The 19,850-nt window shown below is 36.1% G+C and overlaps 1 protein-coding gene and 1 long non-coding RNA gene across 10 annotated transcripts in view; one reads left to right on the top strand and one right to left on the bottom strand.

Moving 5' to 3' along the window:
• The window catches only part of PAM (peptidylglycine alpha-amidating monooxygenase), a 283,154-nt gene that overhangs the window by 122,781 nt on the left and 140,523 nt on the right, over positions 1 to 19,850 (top strand). For all 9 annotated transcript variants that reach the window (XM_082458073.1, XM_082458071.1, XM_082458072.1 and 6 more), the window contains 2 exons: positions 5,861 to 6,305; positions 7,261 to 7,381. In XM_082458073.1, coding sequence (XP_082314199.1) covers positions 6,217 to 6,305; positions 7,261 to 7,381 — 210 coding nt within the window. In that variant the 5' untranslated portion in view covers positions 5,861 to 6,216. The remainder of the gene's footprint in view (positions 1 to 5,860; positions 6,306 to 7,260; positions 7,382 to 19,850) is intronic.
• Positions 1 to 19,850, bottom strand: part of LOC309659044 — a 464,689-nt gene that overhangs the window by 324,082 nt on the left and 120,757 nt on the right. The window lies entirely within an intron of this gene.

Raw genomic sequence — 19,850 nt, 5'->3', positions numbered from 1 at the left:
TGCTGCTAGACATCTTGTAATGAACAAGACAGTCCTCTGCAGCAGAGAATTATTCAGCTCAAAATGTTGCTAGTGCTGAGCTTGAGGAACTCTGCATTACAGCTATAACTACCATAAAATTTAGTTTGTAAAGTTCTTGCCAAAGAAAAGAAGGAGAGTTAGTTATATTTCAAAACACAACCTAAACTCAGATAGAAATTAACACATAAATTGAAATCTGTGGAATCATATTCAGTATTTTAAATATAAATATGTATGTGTATAAATATCCCATTTTCTTCTGGTTACCAAAGTAATATAAGCTTGTGAAAGTTAAAAGACTGCAAAAGCATATAAATGGACAGTGAACATCCCCCCCTCTGTTTTTTTTTTTAACCTATTCCCACTGAAGACCATTGGAAATCTAATTAAGTTATATTACTTCAGAATTTTAAATACATGTGTATACTGTTCTATAATTTGATTTTTTAAAGTTAATGTCTTTCTTTTCTCTTCCTGAAAAATTCAGTCCTAGAGCTGCTATGTGGGGCAGAGCAAGATAGGCGTTCAGGACGGGTGGCCTGGCATGGGATGTCATGGCCCAAGCAGGGTGAGGAGGGCATCCATGTGTGTAGGCAGCCCAGTGTAAGGTGTCAGCAAAGGCCAAGTGGAATGAAAAACACAAAAAGCAAGGCCTGGTGGAGGGTTTTGAGCCCAGATGAGAGAGGACACAAAAAGCAAGGAAGTGCTCAAAGGATGATGGGACATGTCAAAAGGACACAAAAGCTAGCTTAAAGGAGTCACAACAGAGATAATTTGAGCATCAAAGTAAGTGAAGTAAATAAAGTTAGTAACAGATTAAAACCCACTGAATAAAATAAGAAACTTTGCGTCCATTATGGTATAATAAATAAATGAATAAAATGAAAGTTTGATGAGAAATGGAATATTTATAAGTCAATAAATAACCTCTCCACCAAAAAATATTAATTAAAAAGGGAAAAATGGGAACTTTACTGTGGAAAAGCCTGGAAGATGTCACCTTAATTATATGATCAAAGTTAACATCATCAGTAGTGGGACAAATCAAAATTGCAAGCCACCTAATAAGATGCTGTGGTAGCCGGCTTCTCATCTCCTAGTATTCATGCCCTGGGGTAGTCTTCATCCATGCTGAGTTTGGCCGACTTGTGTAATGGATAGCATATTATAGAAGTGATGGTATGTGACTTCTGATGCTTAGTCCCAAAAAATATTGCTTACTTTGGGAGAAGCCAGCTGCCATGTTGTAAAGACATTCAAGCAGCCCTAGAGAGAGGGCCACATAGTGAGGAGATGTTGTTTTTGCCAACAGCCAGCACTAACTTGCTAGCCTTGTGAGTGAGCCATCATGCAAGCAAATTCTCCAGCCCCAGTCAATCCTTCAGATGACTGCAGCCATTGCCAACATCTTGCTTGAAACCTCATGAGAGAATCACCCAGCTAAGCTACTTCTTTACCCGATGCACAGAAACTATGCAAGAGAATGTTTATTGTTTTCAGCTATTAAGTTTTGGAGTAGTTTGATATGCAGCTATGGGCAACTAATACAGATGCAGTGAAAGGAACACAGCGTTACTTCTGTGATATTCCTGCCAGAGATGCACAACCTGAATCTAGTCCTAATAAGCAGAAAACAAACACTAATTGAGAGGCATTCTGCAAAATAACTGGCCTGCAATCTTCAATAGAGTCAAGGGCATAAAAGTTAAAGACAGAAACTGTCCTGGAGTGAAGGAGACTAAATAGAGACGTGACAACTTTACATGCAATTGTCCATTCTGAACTTGTTCTTTTGCTATAAGGGATACTATTGGGACAGCTGGCAAAGTTTGGAGACTGAGGATTAGATGATAGTAATGTGTCGATGTGAATATTTTGATGATTGTATTGTGGTTATATAGTAGATATACTTTAGGAATTACACACAAAAGAATTCAGGAGTGATGAGACATCAGGTCAGCAATTGGTTACTCTCAAATGGTTAAAGAAAAAAAAGTTTTTTGTACTGTAATTGCAACATTTCTACAAGTTTGAGATTGTTTAAACATTTTTTAAAATTACGTAAAAAGAAAACAATGTGTCATGGAATGTGACCTCGCCTATAAAAATAGACCCACCTGTCCTTTTTTAAGGGATGTATGGTACCACCCTCCAAATTTTACCAATCTCTTATTGATGGCATTTAAATTGATTCCAGTTCTTTGCTATTATAAACATCCAGTTATATGTTATTATAAACAATGTTAGTAAATATCCTCATAAACATGTTTGTGCCCTTGTTCTATTTTTGCCCAAGAACAAATTCCTAGAGTTGAATTTCTAAGTGAATGGATATGCATTCTTTAATCAGTTTAATCATAAGTCATTGTAGGAAACCACATAAAATCTCCTTGAAAGAAAATGAAATCAGTAATTTGGTCATTATTTTCATTTGTTTTTTCCCCCACTAGAAAGTAATCTCTATAAGAGTGGAAACTTTATCTGTCTTGATTATCACCATTCCCAGCATTAAGATAGTCCTAGGCATTCAGTAAATATTTGTTACAGCAACAGTAAAAGCAAACATTTATTATGTGTCTGGCATTGTTCTAAGGATATGAATTCATTTATTCCTTGTAACAAGCCTATGAGATAGGTGGTATGATTATTTCCATTTTGCAGATGAGAAAATTGAGGCAAAGAGAGGCTAAGTACTTGCCCAGTTTCACAGGGCTAGTCGATGGTGGAGCCAGGAGTCCAGGCAGTTTTTCTTCAGTTTACAAGCTGTCATCCTCAATGTTATAATGGTTCTTTCTTGTTGATAAATGAATCGATAAGTGAATGGCCAATATATTTATTTGATTCTTTGATCAATTACAAATTTAAACTATCTTTTTGGGTTTTTTTCTTTTTTCAAATAAAAATGGAAAAGAATGGACTGCTCACTTGGTAAAAGCCAAATGAGTTTTATGGTCCTCTGTACTAGGCTGTACTTACTACATAATACTACTGCTCCTGGAATTAATATTTGTACAGGTATAAACTATACATCATTCTTTTTTTTTTTTTTTTTTTTTTGCTGTGTTGGGTCTTCGTTTCTGTGCGAGGGCTTTCTCTAGTTGTGGCAAGCGGGGGCCACTCTTCATCGCGGTGCGCGGGTACATCTTTCTTACTAAGAATTTATTTATAATGTGTAAACAGAATATTTGCTTCATATTACAAATAAAATAGTAAATCTGGGTCTGCCGCTTGAGTCTAGGAGGCAGAACCTTTATTACTCGTTTTTCAAACATTCTCTGCTCCCCATTTGGGCTCCCGTGCCCTGCACTTGGAATACACACTCTTCGTCTCTCACAGCGGAAACCCAACCACACTCAAGCTCTTGCTCAGAACCACCTCTTCCACTGAAGACTGCTTTACCTTTCTCTTTTTTCTTACCCTCCTCTTGAAGATTGAAATGATCTTTCCCTCCTCAAAATTCCCTGAGTCCCTTTTATAGTACTCTCACAGGAATAATACATTCTAAACATACCTTATATTACTTGTGAGAAGATGAGGATCTCCCTTAATAGACTATATTCTCTTTTACTTTTATTCATTTTATAAAACTCCAAAATATAATATTTTGTACAAAATATGAAATTAGGTATGTTTTTTTGAATTATCTCAAGGAAATCTATGTTGAATTTTTTTTATCCTAAACAAGAATACTAAGGTTTGAATATTATATATATACACACATACATACACACGCACATATATTCCTCAATTATCAGTCATTGTAAAATAAATGAAATGATTAGACATGATTTTTTTTCATATGATGATTTGTATTTTGTCTTTAGTTTACAAGGCATCAAGAAGCAAAAAGCATAATTAGCTTTCATTTCTATAAGACCTTTTTTGTTCTGTTCATGGCTACAAATAGCAACTTTGCTTTTACCCACAACTTCAGTTCCCTTTTCTTTTAGGGGGCGGTTCAGGGACATCAAAGGTAATAAAATCAATCAGAGGGATAAGTGGAATTTTTTTCAAAGACTAGTACTTAAGGGTGTGTTCCTGTTAGAGAATTTTAATACTAAATTTGTTTTCAAGTGTTTGTGTAATACCAAATCTCCCTGCCAACTAGAAGAAGGACTGTCCTTGAATCCTGTTCTGCATGAAATAATAAAATATAATCCCTTCTTCACATATATTTAAAGAAAAAGAAGAACTTCAGGGAATGTTAAGCATTGTCATTTTACAGGATTATATTTTGTTGTAAACAAAAGCAATAGCATAGCCTTCAGGCCAGTTGTTTCTCTTCCCGCTTAAGTTCTTTCCTTTACCCACAGGATTCAGACAAAGCTAAAGGCTTTTGTTCTGAAAGCTCACATAGCAAGCCAAAGAGAAAGTTCAAACAAATGTCATCAGTCTTCTAAAAATGTCATTGCTTGTGTAAATTAACTGTGGTCCTTGGTTGCTGGTGAGCCTCAAGCATCCTTGGATAGGTTGGATATTCAATCATGTTTTATTTATATTTGGTGTAAGGTATGTTTCTTCTAGAAAGCAATGACCATGAACTCTTCTGATTTAAAGTTTAGGTCATGCTTTTTTGTTTGTTTTAGCTTAGTTTTTGTTTGATTTTTTGTTTTGTTTTGTTTAGATTAGCTTCAGTATCTTGTGATTTCCAGAGGATGATTTAGAGGCTAACTTATTATTGTGGAGCACTTCTAAAGATCTTACTAATTTTTGCTTCTTACTGTTGTTCATCTGGCCAATGGATTTATTTGTGATTCACCAAATCATGTTTATAATTAGTGATTAAAATAGAACTTTAAGACATCTTTTCCTTTGAATGTATTTTTATATTGTGAATGATACATTTTAAAATAATACCTTGCTAAAATGTACATACTTGATACATAGTCTGAAATATATTCAAAACAAGAGTAAAGTCTAAACGCACATATTTTAAAATTTAGCCTAGTTGAGTCCTCTTGACAAAATGTTGAGATGTTGCATTAGTTCCGTATGGCCTGTCATTTATATTAATATAAAGGTTTTGATCTTATCCTTTGTATATAAAATTCATGTGGGAGCCAGCTGAGATTCTCCTTACTGCTTCTAATTGCATTGCATTGTAAGTCTCCAAACCTTATTCAGGAAAGAATATCTTTTGGGAGGCATGCCTTATAAGTAAGGAATTATTACTTTGTATATTAGATGCAGGATTTTTTAGTAGGTGCTTACATTTCATATATTGTGTTAGCTATAGATTTTTGATTTGTTTTAAAGTAATTCTGAGAACTTCAGCGATTACTTCTGTGGTGATCATTCTTGGCCGAGGGTATCTTTCTCCTTGGATCTATAGCTCTGTGATGCATATATGTAAACATGCCTTTGTTCTCAAAGTCTTTTTCTTTCTGATTACTGTTGTATCCAAGTGCTTTGTCTGTGCCTTAGTTTCTTTTTTTCCTTTTCTTGTGCCTTAGCCTATCATTTGTGTGAGTATCTTTGTTTACATTCAGCAGAGGTATTAAGTGCATTTTTGATAATAGAAGGGAGTGACATAGGAAGTAAGGAGAAGAAATCCCGAGCCTGGGGTGGATGTGAGGTAAAAGGGGTAAAGAAGTAGCAGAGAAAAGGAGAGAGTGGGTGTGAGGGAGGAGGAAAGAGGAAAAGGCAGAACAGGGGCTATGGGGGTTTTTGAAATCTTGGGGGCTGGTCTTGGGGGAGGGAGATCAACAGACCAGCATTTTCACCAGGCTTGGGCTCAAGCTTGTGCAACTACTAATGTATTGAAGAACCTCAGCTGGGATTTGCTGAGCACAAACGCTGTAACGTGTTAGTCATCCATTATCTGCTTCTATTTTTGCAGGTTCTGAATGATGACTGACGCGGGTTTGTGTGATATCCCTCACAGTCCCTGTCATCCCCCAGTGATAAGGAACACTCACGTCTAGCCCCAGCACCAGGGCAGAAAGCAGCTCTGAAGGGAGGAGAGCTTCCGCTCGCGGACCCGACAAAAGTACCGCCTTCCCACGGGGTTCTGCCTGCGGCTCTTGATCCAGACACCTCGCAGCTCTCGCAGGCAGATGGTGTGTGGCCGCCGCCGGACGCCCGCCGCGCCCCGGCCATGAAGTAGCGGCTGCTGGCGGCGCCGCTGCCCGACCGCCGGCCCCAGCCCAGCGCTGCGCTGCCGGGTCCTCCCGGCGGGGCCGGAGCGGCGTGGCCATGGCTGGCTTTCGTCGCCTGCTAGTTCTCCTCCTTGTTTTTCAAAGCAGCTGTTTGGGTTTCAGAAGCCCACTTTCTGTCTTTAAGAGGTGGGTGTTTGTTTTTTGTTTTTAAACAGGCGAAATGTTGTTTGGATGGTTTCTGTGCATGCTGCTGAAAAATGTAATCACTTATGAACCGGAGTGTTGGAGAAATATACATGGTTGATTAACTTTGCTGAAATCACTTGGAATTTTAGCACAGTAACTTCTTGTAAAAGTCCCCCTTGCAGAAAAAGCCCACTGTTTTGTAGCCAAGCTGAACTGGCTTTCAAAACTCCACTTAGAAGTTGTGATCTCCAATACTAATCACTCCCTCTTGGGGAGATATTTCAGAAACTACGATATAGTCGTTTAGACTTGAATGCCTTCTTGTTTATAACAGCCCGAAGAATAAAATATAAAAGTAGGTAACTGGTGGGGAGAAGCAGACCATGGACTGTAATAGCTCCACGAGGAAACATTGAGCTGTATACACGCGCCTCATAATTACCGTGTTAAATATTTATGCACCTGTACATTTGTAATTCACATCACAGTCTTCCCCCCACCCCCATAAAACTCCACCTCCTAGCAATATTACTGTTGGTTTTTTGTTGCTGACTAGTAATACTGGACATTCATAAAATAGTCACTTACTGGCTTGTAGTTAATATTTCTGCCATTAGAGGATTGACAGGCCTGTGATAATTATAATTTATTTATACTGTACTTTCATTAACTAGAAACAAATGTATATTTGACAAATTTTTATTGAATTAAGTTTTAAATGTAGGCTGCTAGGTTGCTTTGATTATATTTTGCTCTCAAGTTGGGTATATATTGCTCTTGAACTATACAATGCAGTTCTGAGAATATTATAGAATGTTATGTGGTTATTACATCTTTTCATTGGGTCTAAATCAACAATCTTTAAAGTCATAGAATTCCTTTTTTTTCCCCCTTTCTCACATCCAGGTAAGATACCATTATGTTCAAGGATATTGAAATTGTCTTCTTTTTTCAGGTTTAAAGAAACTACCAGATCATTTTCTAATGAATGTCTTGGTACCACCAGACCAGTAATTCCTGTTGATTCATCAGATTTTGCATTGGATATTCGCATGCCTGGGGTTACACCCAAACAGGTGAGAGGAATTCTGTATTTCATTATTCACATGTTCTGTATACAATCTATAATTAAAGCAAAGAAACTGCATTTACAGCAGTAGTAACGTGTTTGAAAAGTAGGCATTTGCTTTCAGAACTCCTCAAATAGGGCTAGAATAATTGAATATTATAAAGAGGAGTAAAATTTTTAAGGTAAATCTTTCAGTTAAATTTCTTTCTAAAAAGTTTCCCCATATTATTTGTGTTTTGAAATGTAACCTTGAAAATTTGTTTTGAAATTCTCAGTGGAGTAATAGCCTTCGTAATGCAGCATGTAAGTGTATATTAAAATATGAAAAATTATTCTAATAAAGGGAAATGATATTGAGCAGCTGCATCTAAGAGATTAGGTTGTTAAAATACCCTTCTATCGCAGCCACAAGTTGAGAAATAAAAGCATGTGTTTACTGCCAAGAATTCGAAAAATAAAACATTCCACACTTTTAAAAGTTTAAAAAAAACTGTTCATGCAGGTGGTTGATTGTGAGTTTTCTTTAGCGTGATTTGCTTGTCATAAGAGATATATTTTGAAGTAGTAGCAGAATTCATACCACCGTGACTTACACAGCATTTTGAGTAGAACTGGGTTGTTGCTAGGGCTTTCCCTATTTTAGGCATACACAAGAAGCTCAAACCCACTGCTGTCACATGAACAACGTGTTTCATTAAGCATAAAAAGGCCAGAATTAATTATGCTTTTCAGCCAGGCAGTGCAGGGATTTATGTGCGTCATTAAAAAAATAGTCTTCCTCTTCTGAAGGGCTGCAGAGACAGGGGAAGACCTGGGTGTTGTAGAGCTGCAGTGGCTGATGACTCATTGTTGCAGATAACAACATTCTATTTTTCTTTTCTTTCTTCTGTTTTAAAGTACTGAGAAAATAAAGGTATTCTGTGTATTGGGGAGAATTCTTTTGAAATTGACATTCAGAAGCTCTAAGAAAATACACGTGGTCTTTTTGAAGGACTAAGGATTGACAGGCATTTATTTGAATACAATACCCGCGTATGGTCTAAGTATCTATAAATAACTACTGTTGTCAAATTCGCCCTCACCTCCTCACCCCTGCCCATCCACAAATGACCAGGCAAATTACTTTTCTGTATGTTTAGTTATTAGTGTCCTGGCCTTTAATTTTATAAGGTCTTTATTTAGTACTTAGTAAAAAGAGATATAATGAGATTGGGAATAGGAGAGAACAATGATAGTTGCTCACTTATGAAATGTGATTCTTCTTTCTCTTCTCACTTTTAAAAGTGATTTTTCCTGTATATTTGTTTAAAGTGGCGTTATATTACTTTTTAAAAATATTCATGGGACTTCCCTGGTGGTGCAGGGGGCCTGGGCCTGATCCCTGTTCAGGGAACTAGATCCCACACGCATGCCGCAACTAAGAGTTTGCATGCCACAACTAAGGAGCCCGCCTGTTGCAACTAGGACCCAGCACAACCAAATAAATAAATATTAAAAAAAAAAAAATTCACTAATTAGTCTTTAAGCACTCTTTTCCTACAAGAATATCATTATTTTCTCAAATAATCATTTGTTGTAGTTTGTTATTACTGTGTTTCTTCTTATTATTTTACAGTAAAAACATTTAAATTATTATAATAATAATAGGTAACTGTGTTGGGGTGAACATTCTCAGAAAGAGTCCTAAAGGAATTGATTATAAAAGACTGAAAAGGAACTCTATTTTCATAAAGTAAAATGTGTTAACTCATTTTTTTATAATCTTATAATTAGCAAAATAACTCTGTGGAAAAAAGAACATATATTAATAAGTAAATTACAGCTTGTTATTTTGCACTAGCTGCGTTCAGCTTTGCCTCATGCAGTGGACATTTGCTGGTTGCCTTCCCAGAATACAGTTCCTCATTGCTGCTTCTCTGAAACCATGGGTTCCTGGAGCTGTCTACCCAGGATCCAGAGGCAGAGTACATAGACCAGGATTAGCAAATCACTGCATTCCACTTCTCCTTCCACAGTGACTGGTTGAGAAGAAGGTGTGTGACCTAGACCAGTCCAATCAAATCTTTTGCTGGGAACACATGTTTTTGTTGCATGTGAGCAAAGGGCATGTAGTTCTAGGGTCTGCTGAGTTCATGAGAGGAGCCATGTCTAGAACAAAACTAATACCATAGACGGCAATGCAGAAAGACTGAAAGAATAGAGGTTCTTGCTGACATTGCTACTTAGGCAGTTTTCCTTTATGTTAGCCTTTCTTGTTTCAACCAGACTAAGCTGGGTTTTCTCTGACTTGTAACTGAAACTGCCTAACTGGGTAAGTGATTCCCTTGTTCTCTCTGGTCAGCTCAGAACTGGTTGTTGAATGTTTCTTCCACTTTCCCTACCACTTTCTATTGACCACATGCCACGAGTATTTACTGACTTGATCCGGCTGACATACAGGTCATATACCTCATAAACCTTCATGAGAAGTGGTAATTATACTCCTGTTTAGTGTACCCAGGAAGAGATGGATACAGAAACCCCAGAAACCCTTTCCTCCTAAACTCTGTGTTCTTAGTGAGGAAGATCCAGAACTGTGATAGTGTGAATACTTTTGGTGAAGAAAGTATTCTTTTCTTAAAAAGCAGATGAAACTAAGTTTAATCAGATCCTTAAGAGGAAAGGAGCTAAGAAGGCAAGGAAAGAAAGAAAAAACAACTATTAGAGGACAGAAATAAACGATGGAAGGGAATAAGAACAGTTGGCCAAAAAACATGGAGAAAATGATAAAGAACAACCAAAAAAAAAAGGAAAAAAGAAATCAAGAATAACTATAATATGAAGACCAGAACATTTAAAAAATCATATAAGAAAAAATCATATAAGGAAAACATAGAAACAAGGAAGGGCCTTGAGAAGTTAAAATGTATTTTTTTTAATGGCAGAAGATCAAGAAGAGCAACAAAGGTTAAGGAAGGAAGGAGCTGAGGACCCAGAACTTGAGTTGTTAATTGAGGCAGACCAAGTTGGTTAAAGAGATATATTCACTCAACAGATTTTTTTTTCATAAAGTAAATGTTAAGTTTTGGCAATAACGAATGATGCATCAATGAATCTGATTTAAGTGTTTTCCTTGGGGAACTTGAGATTGTTAGGTAGGCTTGGATAGCGAAACAAGCAGATGTAGTGTAGAGGTGGAAAGAACCTTAGCTATAACTCAGATAGTACAGCTAACTAATTTTGTTGATGGAATACAGATCTAGATTGGTGTCTTACCAAAGAATATCCAGTCATGTCAGACCTCTGAGATGCAGTCCATTCAGCCATACCATAGGCTTCAAAGCAGCCTTTTAAAAAATTGCTCCCATTAAACCAGCTTCGGAGAGCCTAGGGAAAGTAGTTTATTATCTATTGCAATGTCAATTTTATATTCAAAGTGAGCTCACTCTTTGTCTTCTGACTTGAAATTTTAAAAAATAATTTCCATCCTCTTTAATTAATTTCTTGTTAATTAGTGTTTTTCAGGCTTTGGGAAGATTAGGGAGAAGAGTAAGCAGCTTTTAAGTAGCCTAGAATAGAGGTAAAGTAAGTAGAATCTGGTGTCTGATGGCACTGGCTTCAAATCCAGAGCCTTGAAGTGGTGATATTTTGAGACTCTTTCTTTTAGTACTTTTTCTTCCTCATTTGATTTTCTTTCTAACCAAGGGCCCCTGTGGGTTTTTGCTGTCACCAGCTCTCATATCAACAAACAAAATAATTTGATAAACTGCCAGCTCATGGTCATTGTAAGGTGCTATCATCAATTTGATGTGTTAACTATCCCATGGGGGTTTGATTATAAAATAAAATAAATAAGACATAATTACAGTGATTTTACATAAAATATATTGTCTCAATATCAGCCAAATCTAGTGGACTAGAATGTAGGTTTTGGAACCAGGCTGACAGCATTTTTGTCCCAGCTCTTGTGGTGTCAACTCAGGAATTTTCTTAACTAGCTGGTCCTGCTCCTTTATCTGTAGACAGAATAACAATAGTACGTACCCAGGGTTATTCTGAGGACTGAGCAAGGTAATACCAGTGGCATTGTTCAGTTGCCCTGTATGTGCTAAGTTCTTATAAAATATGAATTCTTTGTTATTTTGTGTGTTGAGGAAAATGTGAAAGAGCCTTAAGATGAGAAAGAAATTGCCAGCCCTTTACTTTCAGTAATTACTTCATGGAGAAGGTAAGACATCATAATAAGGAGAGGAAAGGTGGCCAATGTAGAAAAATAGGAAGTATGAACTGAGGTAAAAGAAACCTGGGGAAAGTAAGCAAGGAAGTAAATCTTTCAGTGTGCTTATTCTTAAGTAATTTCCATTAAAAATAGCCCTTATGATCAGAGAATGAACACTGAGAATGGATATATGTTTTTCTCAAAGTTCTTATATATCTTTTATGCCTAGAAAAGAAGTTATCAAAAGGAATTTCATAAGTATGAAACCTTAATTTTTTTCTATATTTATTTGAAATCAGCCTAGATTTCCTCACTTTGCTGAGGCCTTTGTACATTGACCTTATTAAAAAATTACTCTTATCTAGTGCAAGCCCTTTCAAATCCTGTGTTTACATAGCATTTTATTTAATTGTTATTTGTGCCACATAGGTCCTCTGCAGTCTTGGTTTAAGGATTCACAAATGTAAACTAATTTGTAAAAAATATAATTTTACAAAAATTAAATATTTTCTCTTGAACCTAATAACTTGAAACCATGTAATAATTGAATTTCTTTCCATTAGAATGTGTTAGGCTGCCATTTTCCTTCCTTATTTTGGGAGCGATTTGAGAACTATGAAGGAATACACTGTTTCCTTTCTGAACCTCTTGCAAATTATGGTCTCATTCTTTATTTATCTTTTGAAGAGTCACAGATCATGCTTTAAAATCAGAAAGCGGTCTTCCTCTGTGTTCCTAAGCACAAATATCTATCACCAGGAGTGAAAGAAAATAGAACAATTCTGAGTTTAAAGATCAGACACCCCAGAGCAACAAGTTGAAAATCTTGAAATTAGAGCCTTAAGTTGTCACTTATTTTAAAATAATGGTGAAAGAACGTAGTCGTTGAAATAAAACCAGAATGAACAAAATACTCCCTACAAAATTTTCTCAAGAGCTTCCCACGATGTTTCCCTTTGCTTTTTTCTCCCCAATGAAGAACCATGAGAAAATGTTTACTAATATATTTTAACTTTTTCGTTTTCTAACAGAAGAAGGGAGAAAGTCCGCTTACCTCCACAAGGCATGTACAACCACATAATGAGAACCCAGCTTTCACAGGCTTTTCTTACTGCACTAGTTTAAGAAATCAGTTTTAAAATATCAAGCTATTATCATAACATCACTTATAAACAGCATTTCCTCAGGATATATGCTTATCAAAGAGGTAATACACAAGGTAAATGCAGAATTGTTGTGGTGCTTTCATTTTATGTTCAGAATGCTGATTAAACTTTTTCATGTAAAGTCACTTAGTTATACAGAAGTTTGCCTTATGGGTGATTTGGGGGATATTGTAACATGTTAAATATATATATATATATTTTTTAAGAATCAATTTTATTTATTTATTTTTGGTTGCGTTGGGTCTTCGTTGCTGCACATGGGCTTTCTGTAGTTGCGGCGAGTGGGGGCTACTCTTTGCTGCGGTGTGTGGGCTTCTCACTGCGGTGGCCTCTTCTGTTGTGGAGCACAGGCTCCAGGCATGCAGGCCTCAGCAGTCACGGCACGCAGGCTCAGCAGTTGTGGCTCACGGGCTCTAGAGCACAGGCTCAGTAGTTGTGGCGCACAGGCTTAGTTGCTCTGCAGCATGTGGGATCTTCCTGGACCAGGGATCAAACCCTTGTCCCCTGCACTGGCAGGCGGACTCCCAACCACTGTGCCACCAGGGAAGTCCCAAATCTATATATTTTTAATTTAATCATTATGGGGAAAAAAAAAACGTGTCCCTAGTTAGTGCTTAAAATTCAGGACAAAATTAGAAAGGAGCCCAGAAAAGTGAGGCTTTACTGGGATAACTTTCAGTTCTTCGGGGTTTGTAATTTACTTGTCTCCTCTCTAGTTATTAGTATGTAATAATATTTGCATTTTTAAAAAATAAAAACTCTTTTTTCTTTTGGACACAAAAATTAAAGGAAGGGAGACACCCCACACTTCCATTTCTCCTTTTCCCCTCACAGGCCAGCTTGACTTTCCGCTTAAGCCTCATTGCACAAAAGGAGAAAATTAACCCCAGCCTTCTGGGCATCAGCCGTAGGTTATCTGTTATACTCATTGTAGAGAATGGATCCGAGCTCTTCCTAAAGCAGCTGGGTGATTGCTGGGAAATGCCAGGGGCTATCCCCACCTGACTCCAGAGCTTGAACTTGCAACCCCCGTGGATTCCCTGACCACCTCTGTGTGATTAGCACTCACGTTCCTTCTTACCTTCTCTAGTCCTCTGGCCTGTCTGCCCCTACACCTCTTCTGATTCAATCTGTACACTTGAACAAACATGGCTAATGGGATTTGACTGCGAGAAGTTGTCTGGAAAATATTAAGAATTGTGAGGCCAAGAGTGTGAAAGACAGACGTGGTGGCTCCAGTAGCAAGTCCTGCACCAGTGCGTTTGTGTTGCAGGAAAAAATAGACTATGAGTGAAAACTGGTTCCATTAAGTCATTGTCTTAAAATGAACATGACTTACGGCTTTTAGTGTTTCTTTTTCCTCTGTTCTTAGTTTTTTCTCCCTTTATGAAAAAATAGAAAGAGCATGGTGATCTTGTTATTGAAGAAGGGAAATCAAGAAATATCCAAATTCTGGACTAGTATTTGCCTTTTATTTAGGAAGACTTAGGCAAAGTGTATAAAATTCCAAGATTTGGAAAAAGAGCAACAAAAGAGATTAAAATGCTATACCCTTTCCCTTCCCCAAACTGAGGACGTAATATTATCTATTTTACCAATGGAGAAGCTAATAGGCAAAGAGAATTTTGTGATTATTAGAAAGGACGGTTACCAGGCCCTTTTTTGTTTACTTAGCTGCGTCACATTAAATTGTTTTTTCCACTTTCTCTTTTGAACGTTCAGGATTGGTATCATTTAGGATGCTACATGTCAAATTCTTAAGTTGTATTTATTTGTATAATTCACCCCTTGTTTTAACAGCAAGGCTCAACTATACAAATAAATAGAATACAAAAATGTTAAATGGATCTTGTAAATGGCAAATTAAAGTCTCATGTAGCTCATTGCTAATTGTTAAGTTTAAATTATGATGCTTCATCTTTATTTTTACTAAAACCTATTTAATGTCCACTTAGGGAACATATGGTTGAACTATTAACAATGTTTGCCACTGTGAGAATAATCTAAACATGTCATATATCTGAGTTCAGAGCTGCAAATATACATTGACCATTTTTTCCTTTCTTTATTAAAATGAGAGATAGAAAGGAGACTTTTATTTTCAATTAATCTTTGATATTTTTGAATTAACACGATACCTGAAGAGGATATTAGAAAAAGTAACTACAGTGTAAGAGACCCCCTTTTGATCACCTGTTTTCTCAATAAGATTTAGAGTCCTTTTTGTTTTGTTTTTTTCTGGTAAATTTTTTAAAGGAGAAAACATTTATTCAGTGCTCATTATGTCACGCTACTGTATTAGGCACTTTACAAGCACTGGCTCATTAATTCTCATAAAAACTTTGTGTTCAAGGTACTGTCATTCCAATTTTTTTGTATGAGAAATTGAAACTAAGGGAGATTAAATAAGCTATAAGTCCATAGCCAAATAGCCAGTAAATTGAAGAACAAGGATTTAAATACAGATTTATTTGAATCTGAGATGCATGCTTATTTCATAATTCTGTGCTGACAGTCTATTAGTGGCCTATGTGTTTCCCAGAAAATGTTACTATTATAGATATTTTTTTTATTACACATATATTGTAAAATAAAAGCTTCCTTTAGTTAAAAAGACAAAATATAATTTACTGGCTCCATCCTAAATTGTTCAATAACTTTTAAAAAATATTTTCTAATGTCTATCCAGAAAGAAGGGCTACTAATCTGAATTCTGATAAAATATTCCTGATCACCTGGCTGTTAAAAGACATATTGCAATCAACCTAATTCAGTTTATTTTAACACAATTTTGAATTATTCCAGTCTAAATCTAAGCCAGAGATTAGAAAGTTATTTCTTAAAGTGTCAGATAGTAAATATTTTTGGCTTGCCAGTCAGCCATAAGTTCCCAGTTGTAACTGCTGTAGTTAGAAAGCAGCCTTAGACAATATGGAAATGAACAGCTTGGCTATGTTCCAATAAAAAACTTTACTTACTAAAACGGGCAGCCACCCATGGGCTGTTGTTTCTTGATCCCTGATCGAAACCACTGCATATGCCATTTAGGCTAATAAATGGACTTAACCTTTGACATCTCATGAACTGTGTCTTCTGACTTATAGAACATAGAGAATAAAAATACCAATGTGTGGTTAATAGCACTATGGTCTTTGTTCCTTAGTTACCTATTCAGTTTTCATAAGTAAATGGCCATAAACAAGAGTTCTCATTTGAAATATTGTATTTCATACTTCTCCATCTCGGTAAATGACAATTCCTGTGTTATAGTTTCTCTAGGCCAAATAGACTGGCGTCTTGCTTGGCTCCTCTTTCTCACACCCCATAAACGATATGCCAGAAAATCTTATTGGTTCTACCTTCCAAATATATCCAGAATCCAGCCCTTTGTCACCACACCCATCTTTCCCACTCTGGCCCATGCACCATCCTCTTTCCTGGATTATTAACAATAGCTCTCCCAACTGATCCGCCTTGCGCTCTTATATCCCTAGAGTCTGTGCTCTATACTGCAGCCACAGGGATCCTGTTAAAACAGAAATCAGATCACATCACCCTTCTACGAATACCCTTTAAGAACTTCTCATACCCCTCACGTTTAAAACCAAAGACTTTATAGCGACCTCCAAAGTTCTTCATTTTTCCTGCAATCTTTTTCTACTCCTTTGTCTCTCATCCCTTATTTCTGTTATAAGTCATTATGGGGAAAAGACAAATCAGGACTCTAGTTCTGCAACTTGCTGGCTGCAAGATCTTAGGCAAGATATTTAACCCTTAATGAGCTTCAGTTTCCTCATCTGTAAAATGGGGATAATAATAGTTCTTACCTGATAGGATTGTAGTTAAGGGAATTAATATGTGTAAAGCCCAATACCACTCAGGAAATAATTAGTTATTATTATTTTTGCCTTAAAGCACATTACAATGGATGAGTTAAGGCATGTTATCAAGTAACTACTGCAAGGCACCAAGGTATTATAAATACCTTAGAATAGTTGAAATAAAGAATTAGAAAGGATCAAGTTGAGCATGAAGAGGGTGATTGCAACAATACTTTGGTCAGGACCACAATCATAATTTTCTAAAGCACATTATACAAGCAGATTAGACTCTGCATTTCTCTCTTTCTTCATTAGGAAAATCTGTGTGGAGGCAGTAGGATTTGAAGAATGTAGTTCATGGATAGAGAGAGAGATTTGGAAACAAACATTTAGAATCCCTATAAAGGGGCTTCCCTGGTGGTCCAATGGTTAAGACTTTGCCTTCCAAAGCAGGGGGTGTGGGTTTGATCCGTGGTCAGGAGCTGAGATCCCACATGCCTCGCAGCCAAAAAAACAAAACATAAAACAGAAGCAATATAGAATCCCTATAAAGGGCACCATTCTAGAAATAGTGCTATAAACAGATGACATAATCAGAGCCTCAACTTTTATCATTTTGTCTTTAAAAGAATCTAGTAGGTACAGTTTACTAAGAGAACAGTAATATACCTTTAGGCACCAAAACCATCACTGTGAAACATGTAAAACAAAAATTCAGGGTGAAGTTGGTTATAATACAATTATAGAGGGATATTTGGTATATCAAATAGACTCCAAAAAGGAAATGTGTAAAGAACTTGAATATTTCAGTCAACAAAATAATTTAATATTTTAAACATACAGTAAATGTAATTTAATAGATATGTAGACATAAAATTTTACATTTTAGAAAGAGAATATACATTTTTGAATGTATATAAAATATTTTTTAAAAATCACATAGCTAGACATTAAGAAACTTCAGCTTACTACAATAATTAGAGTTTTATAGCTCTTACCCTCTGATGATAATCCAGTAAAACTAGAAATAGACTATTAAGAGATGCCGTGGAAAACTTTGCTACTTAGAAATTAAGAACCATTCTTCTATACAACCCGTGAAACAAGGAGAAAAATAAAAACTGAAATTATAAATTATCTAGAGAGTAACGGCAAGGCAAATACTTTATAACAAAACCCATGAGACCCAGCTAAAGCAGTACTCAGAGAAAAACTGATAGCTTTAAATTCTTTTATAATGAAAAAGTAGAATGAAAGTAAAATTATGTAGATAATTCAACTTAAAAATGAGGAAGATAGCAATCAAATCAGTGAAAAGGAAGAATTAATAAAGATAAAAGCTGAAATTTATAAAATAGGTCAAATAATAATGTAAATGAAATAAGAAATCATTTCTTTGAATATCCATTAAAATGCATAAGCTCATGGCAAGCCTAACTAAAGTTTAAAAAGTGCAAAAATTATACATTATTATTAGGAAATGTAAAGAAAACATTTTAGATACCATTATGTGCACCTCTGTTGGTAAATTTTTTTTTTAATAAATTTATTTATTTATTTATTCATTTTTGGCTGCATTGGGTCTTCGTTACTGTGTGCAGGCTTTCTCTAGTTGTGGCGAGCAGGGGCTACTCTTCGTTGCGGGGCACGGGCATCTCATTGCGGTGGCTTCTCTTGTTGCGTAGCACAGGCTCTAGGCGTGCAGGCTTCAGTAGTTGTGGCTCGTGGGCTTAGTTGCTCCGCGGCATGTGGGATCTTCCCAGACCAGTGATCGAACCTGTGTCCCCTGCATTGGCAGGTGGATTCTTAACCACTGCGCCACCAGGGAAGTCCCATCTGTTGGAAACTTTTATAATCTTGAGGAAATGGTGATTTTCTAGAAAACACTTAGCTATCCAAATTGAGCTAAAAAGGTCTTTAAAAAACTGAACAGACCACTAACTATAGAAGAAACTAGAAAGGTAAAAAGGTTACATACACACACACACACACACACACACACACACACACACACACACACACACAAACTTTTAAAGATAAGAGTTATTTAACTAAGAATAGACTGAGAATGAGTAAAAAAACATATATGACAGAAAAAAGGCTAATATGCCCAATATAAAAAGAGGTCGCACAGACTACTGAGAAGACAAGTAACCTAAAAGAAAAGCAAATGAAGGATATTAATGCTAAATTAACAGAATGGAAAAAAGTTCAACCCTGTTAATCATCATAAAAATTAAAACTAAAGAAAAAATAAGGTATATTTTTTTTAACCCATTAACATGGCAAAAAAAATTAAAAAGAGCTATAATAGAGCTTTTAAGGATGAAAAGACATGGGGAGGCTCATGCGTTGTTGGTGGAGGATGCATTGCCACAAGCTTGTTAATAAAGTTATCTGGAATTATCTTTTAAAGTAAAAATATTCATTTCTTTAAAATTGTGAGAGATCATTTTATAAAATATTATGCAATAAGTGAAAAACTAAGATAGGTCTGTGTACCTTGCCTTAGAAGTATTGTTGTGTATTAAGTGAGAGAAGCAAACGGCAGAGTCATGTGCAGAGTGTGACCCCATCTTAATAAAAATAAATAATAACAAAATTTCTATATATGTGTGTCTGTTTGGATATACATTTTTGTACAAGCATGGAGGAAGTTGGAAAGAGGCACTTTAAGCTGTAAATGCTGGTTCCCTTGGAGAGGCAGCAATGAAGGAGGATGACAACAGATTTTTAGTATATATCGAAGTTGTTTTATTATTTAAAAAAATCATCTATTATTTTGTAATTGTTAAAAATTAACAAAGAAAGAAATAAACAATATCACTAACAAAAAGAATACCAACAAAAAGGATCTTCTGCCTTCCTGATATAAACCCCTAATGTTCTAGAAATCTCTAGAGGGGTTTTCCACACAATGCCTCTAATTGATAAATTTTTAATTCCTATTCCTCTGCTTTACAACAGTGCTATTAAGAGAGCCTCATTAATGAAAGAATTTAGGAAATTTGGTACACGTTTAGAAACAAATAAAGCCATATTTGTAGGGGGGTCATTCTTCTATTATAGTCGGTCTGAAAATATTTGCGGAAGGCAGCCATGCCTATCCTTCCACACTGGCAACAAGTGATTCTCTTTGCACTTATTAGCCACCAGAAAAATCCTCTTTGTTTCACTTACTTCTGGATTTATGTAGTCTGAATTAATATTTCAATAACCCTATTTAAGAGGAGCATTTGGAGCCATTCTACATGAATGTTACATTCTTTAAGCAAAAGTGCAGAACACACT

The sequence above is a fragment of the Balaenoptera physalus genome, assembly GCF_965194825.1.
Source record: "Balaenoptera physalus genome assembly, chromosome: 3".
Taxonomy (NCBI): Eukaryota; Metazoa; Chordata; class Mammalia; order Artiodactyla; family Balaenopteridae; genus Balaenoptera; species Balaenoptera physalus.
Note: the sequence above shows the minus strand (reverse complement) of the source record. Positions and strands in the feature narration are given on the sequence as shown.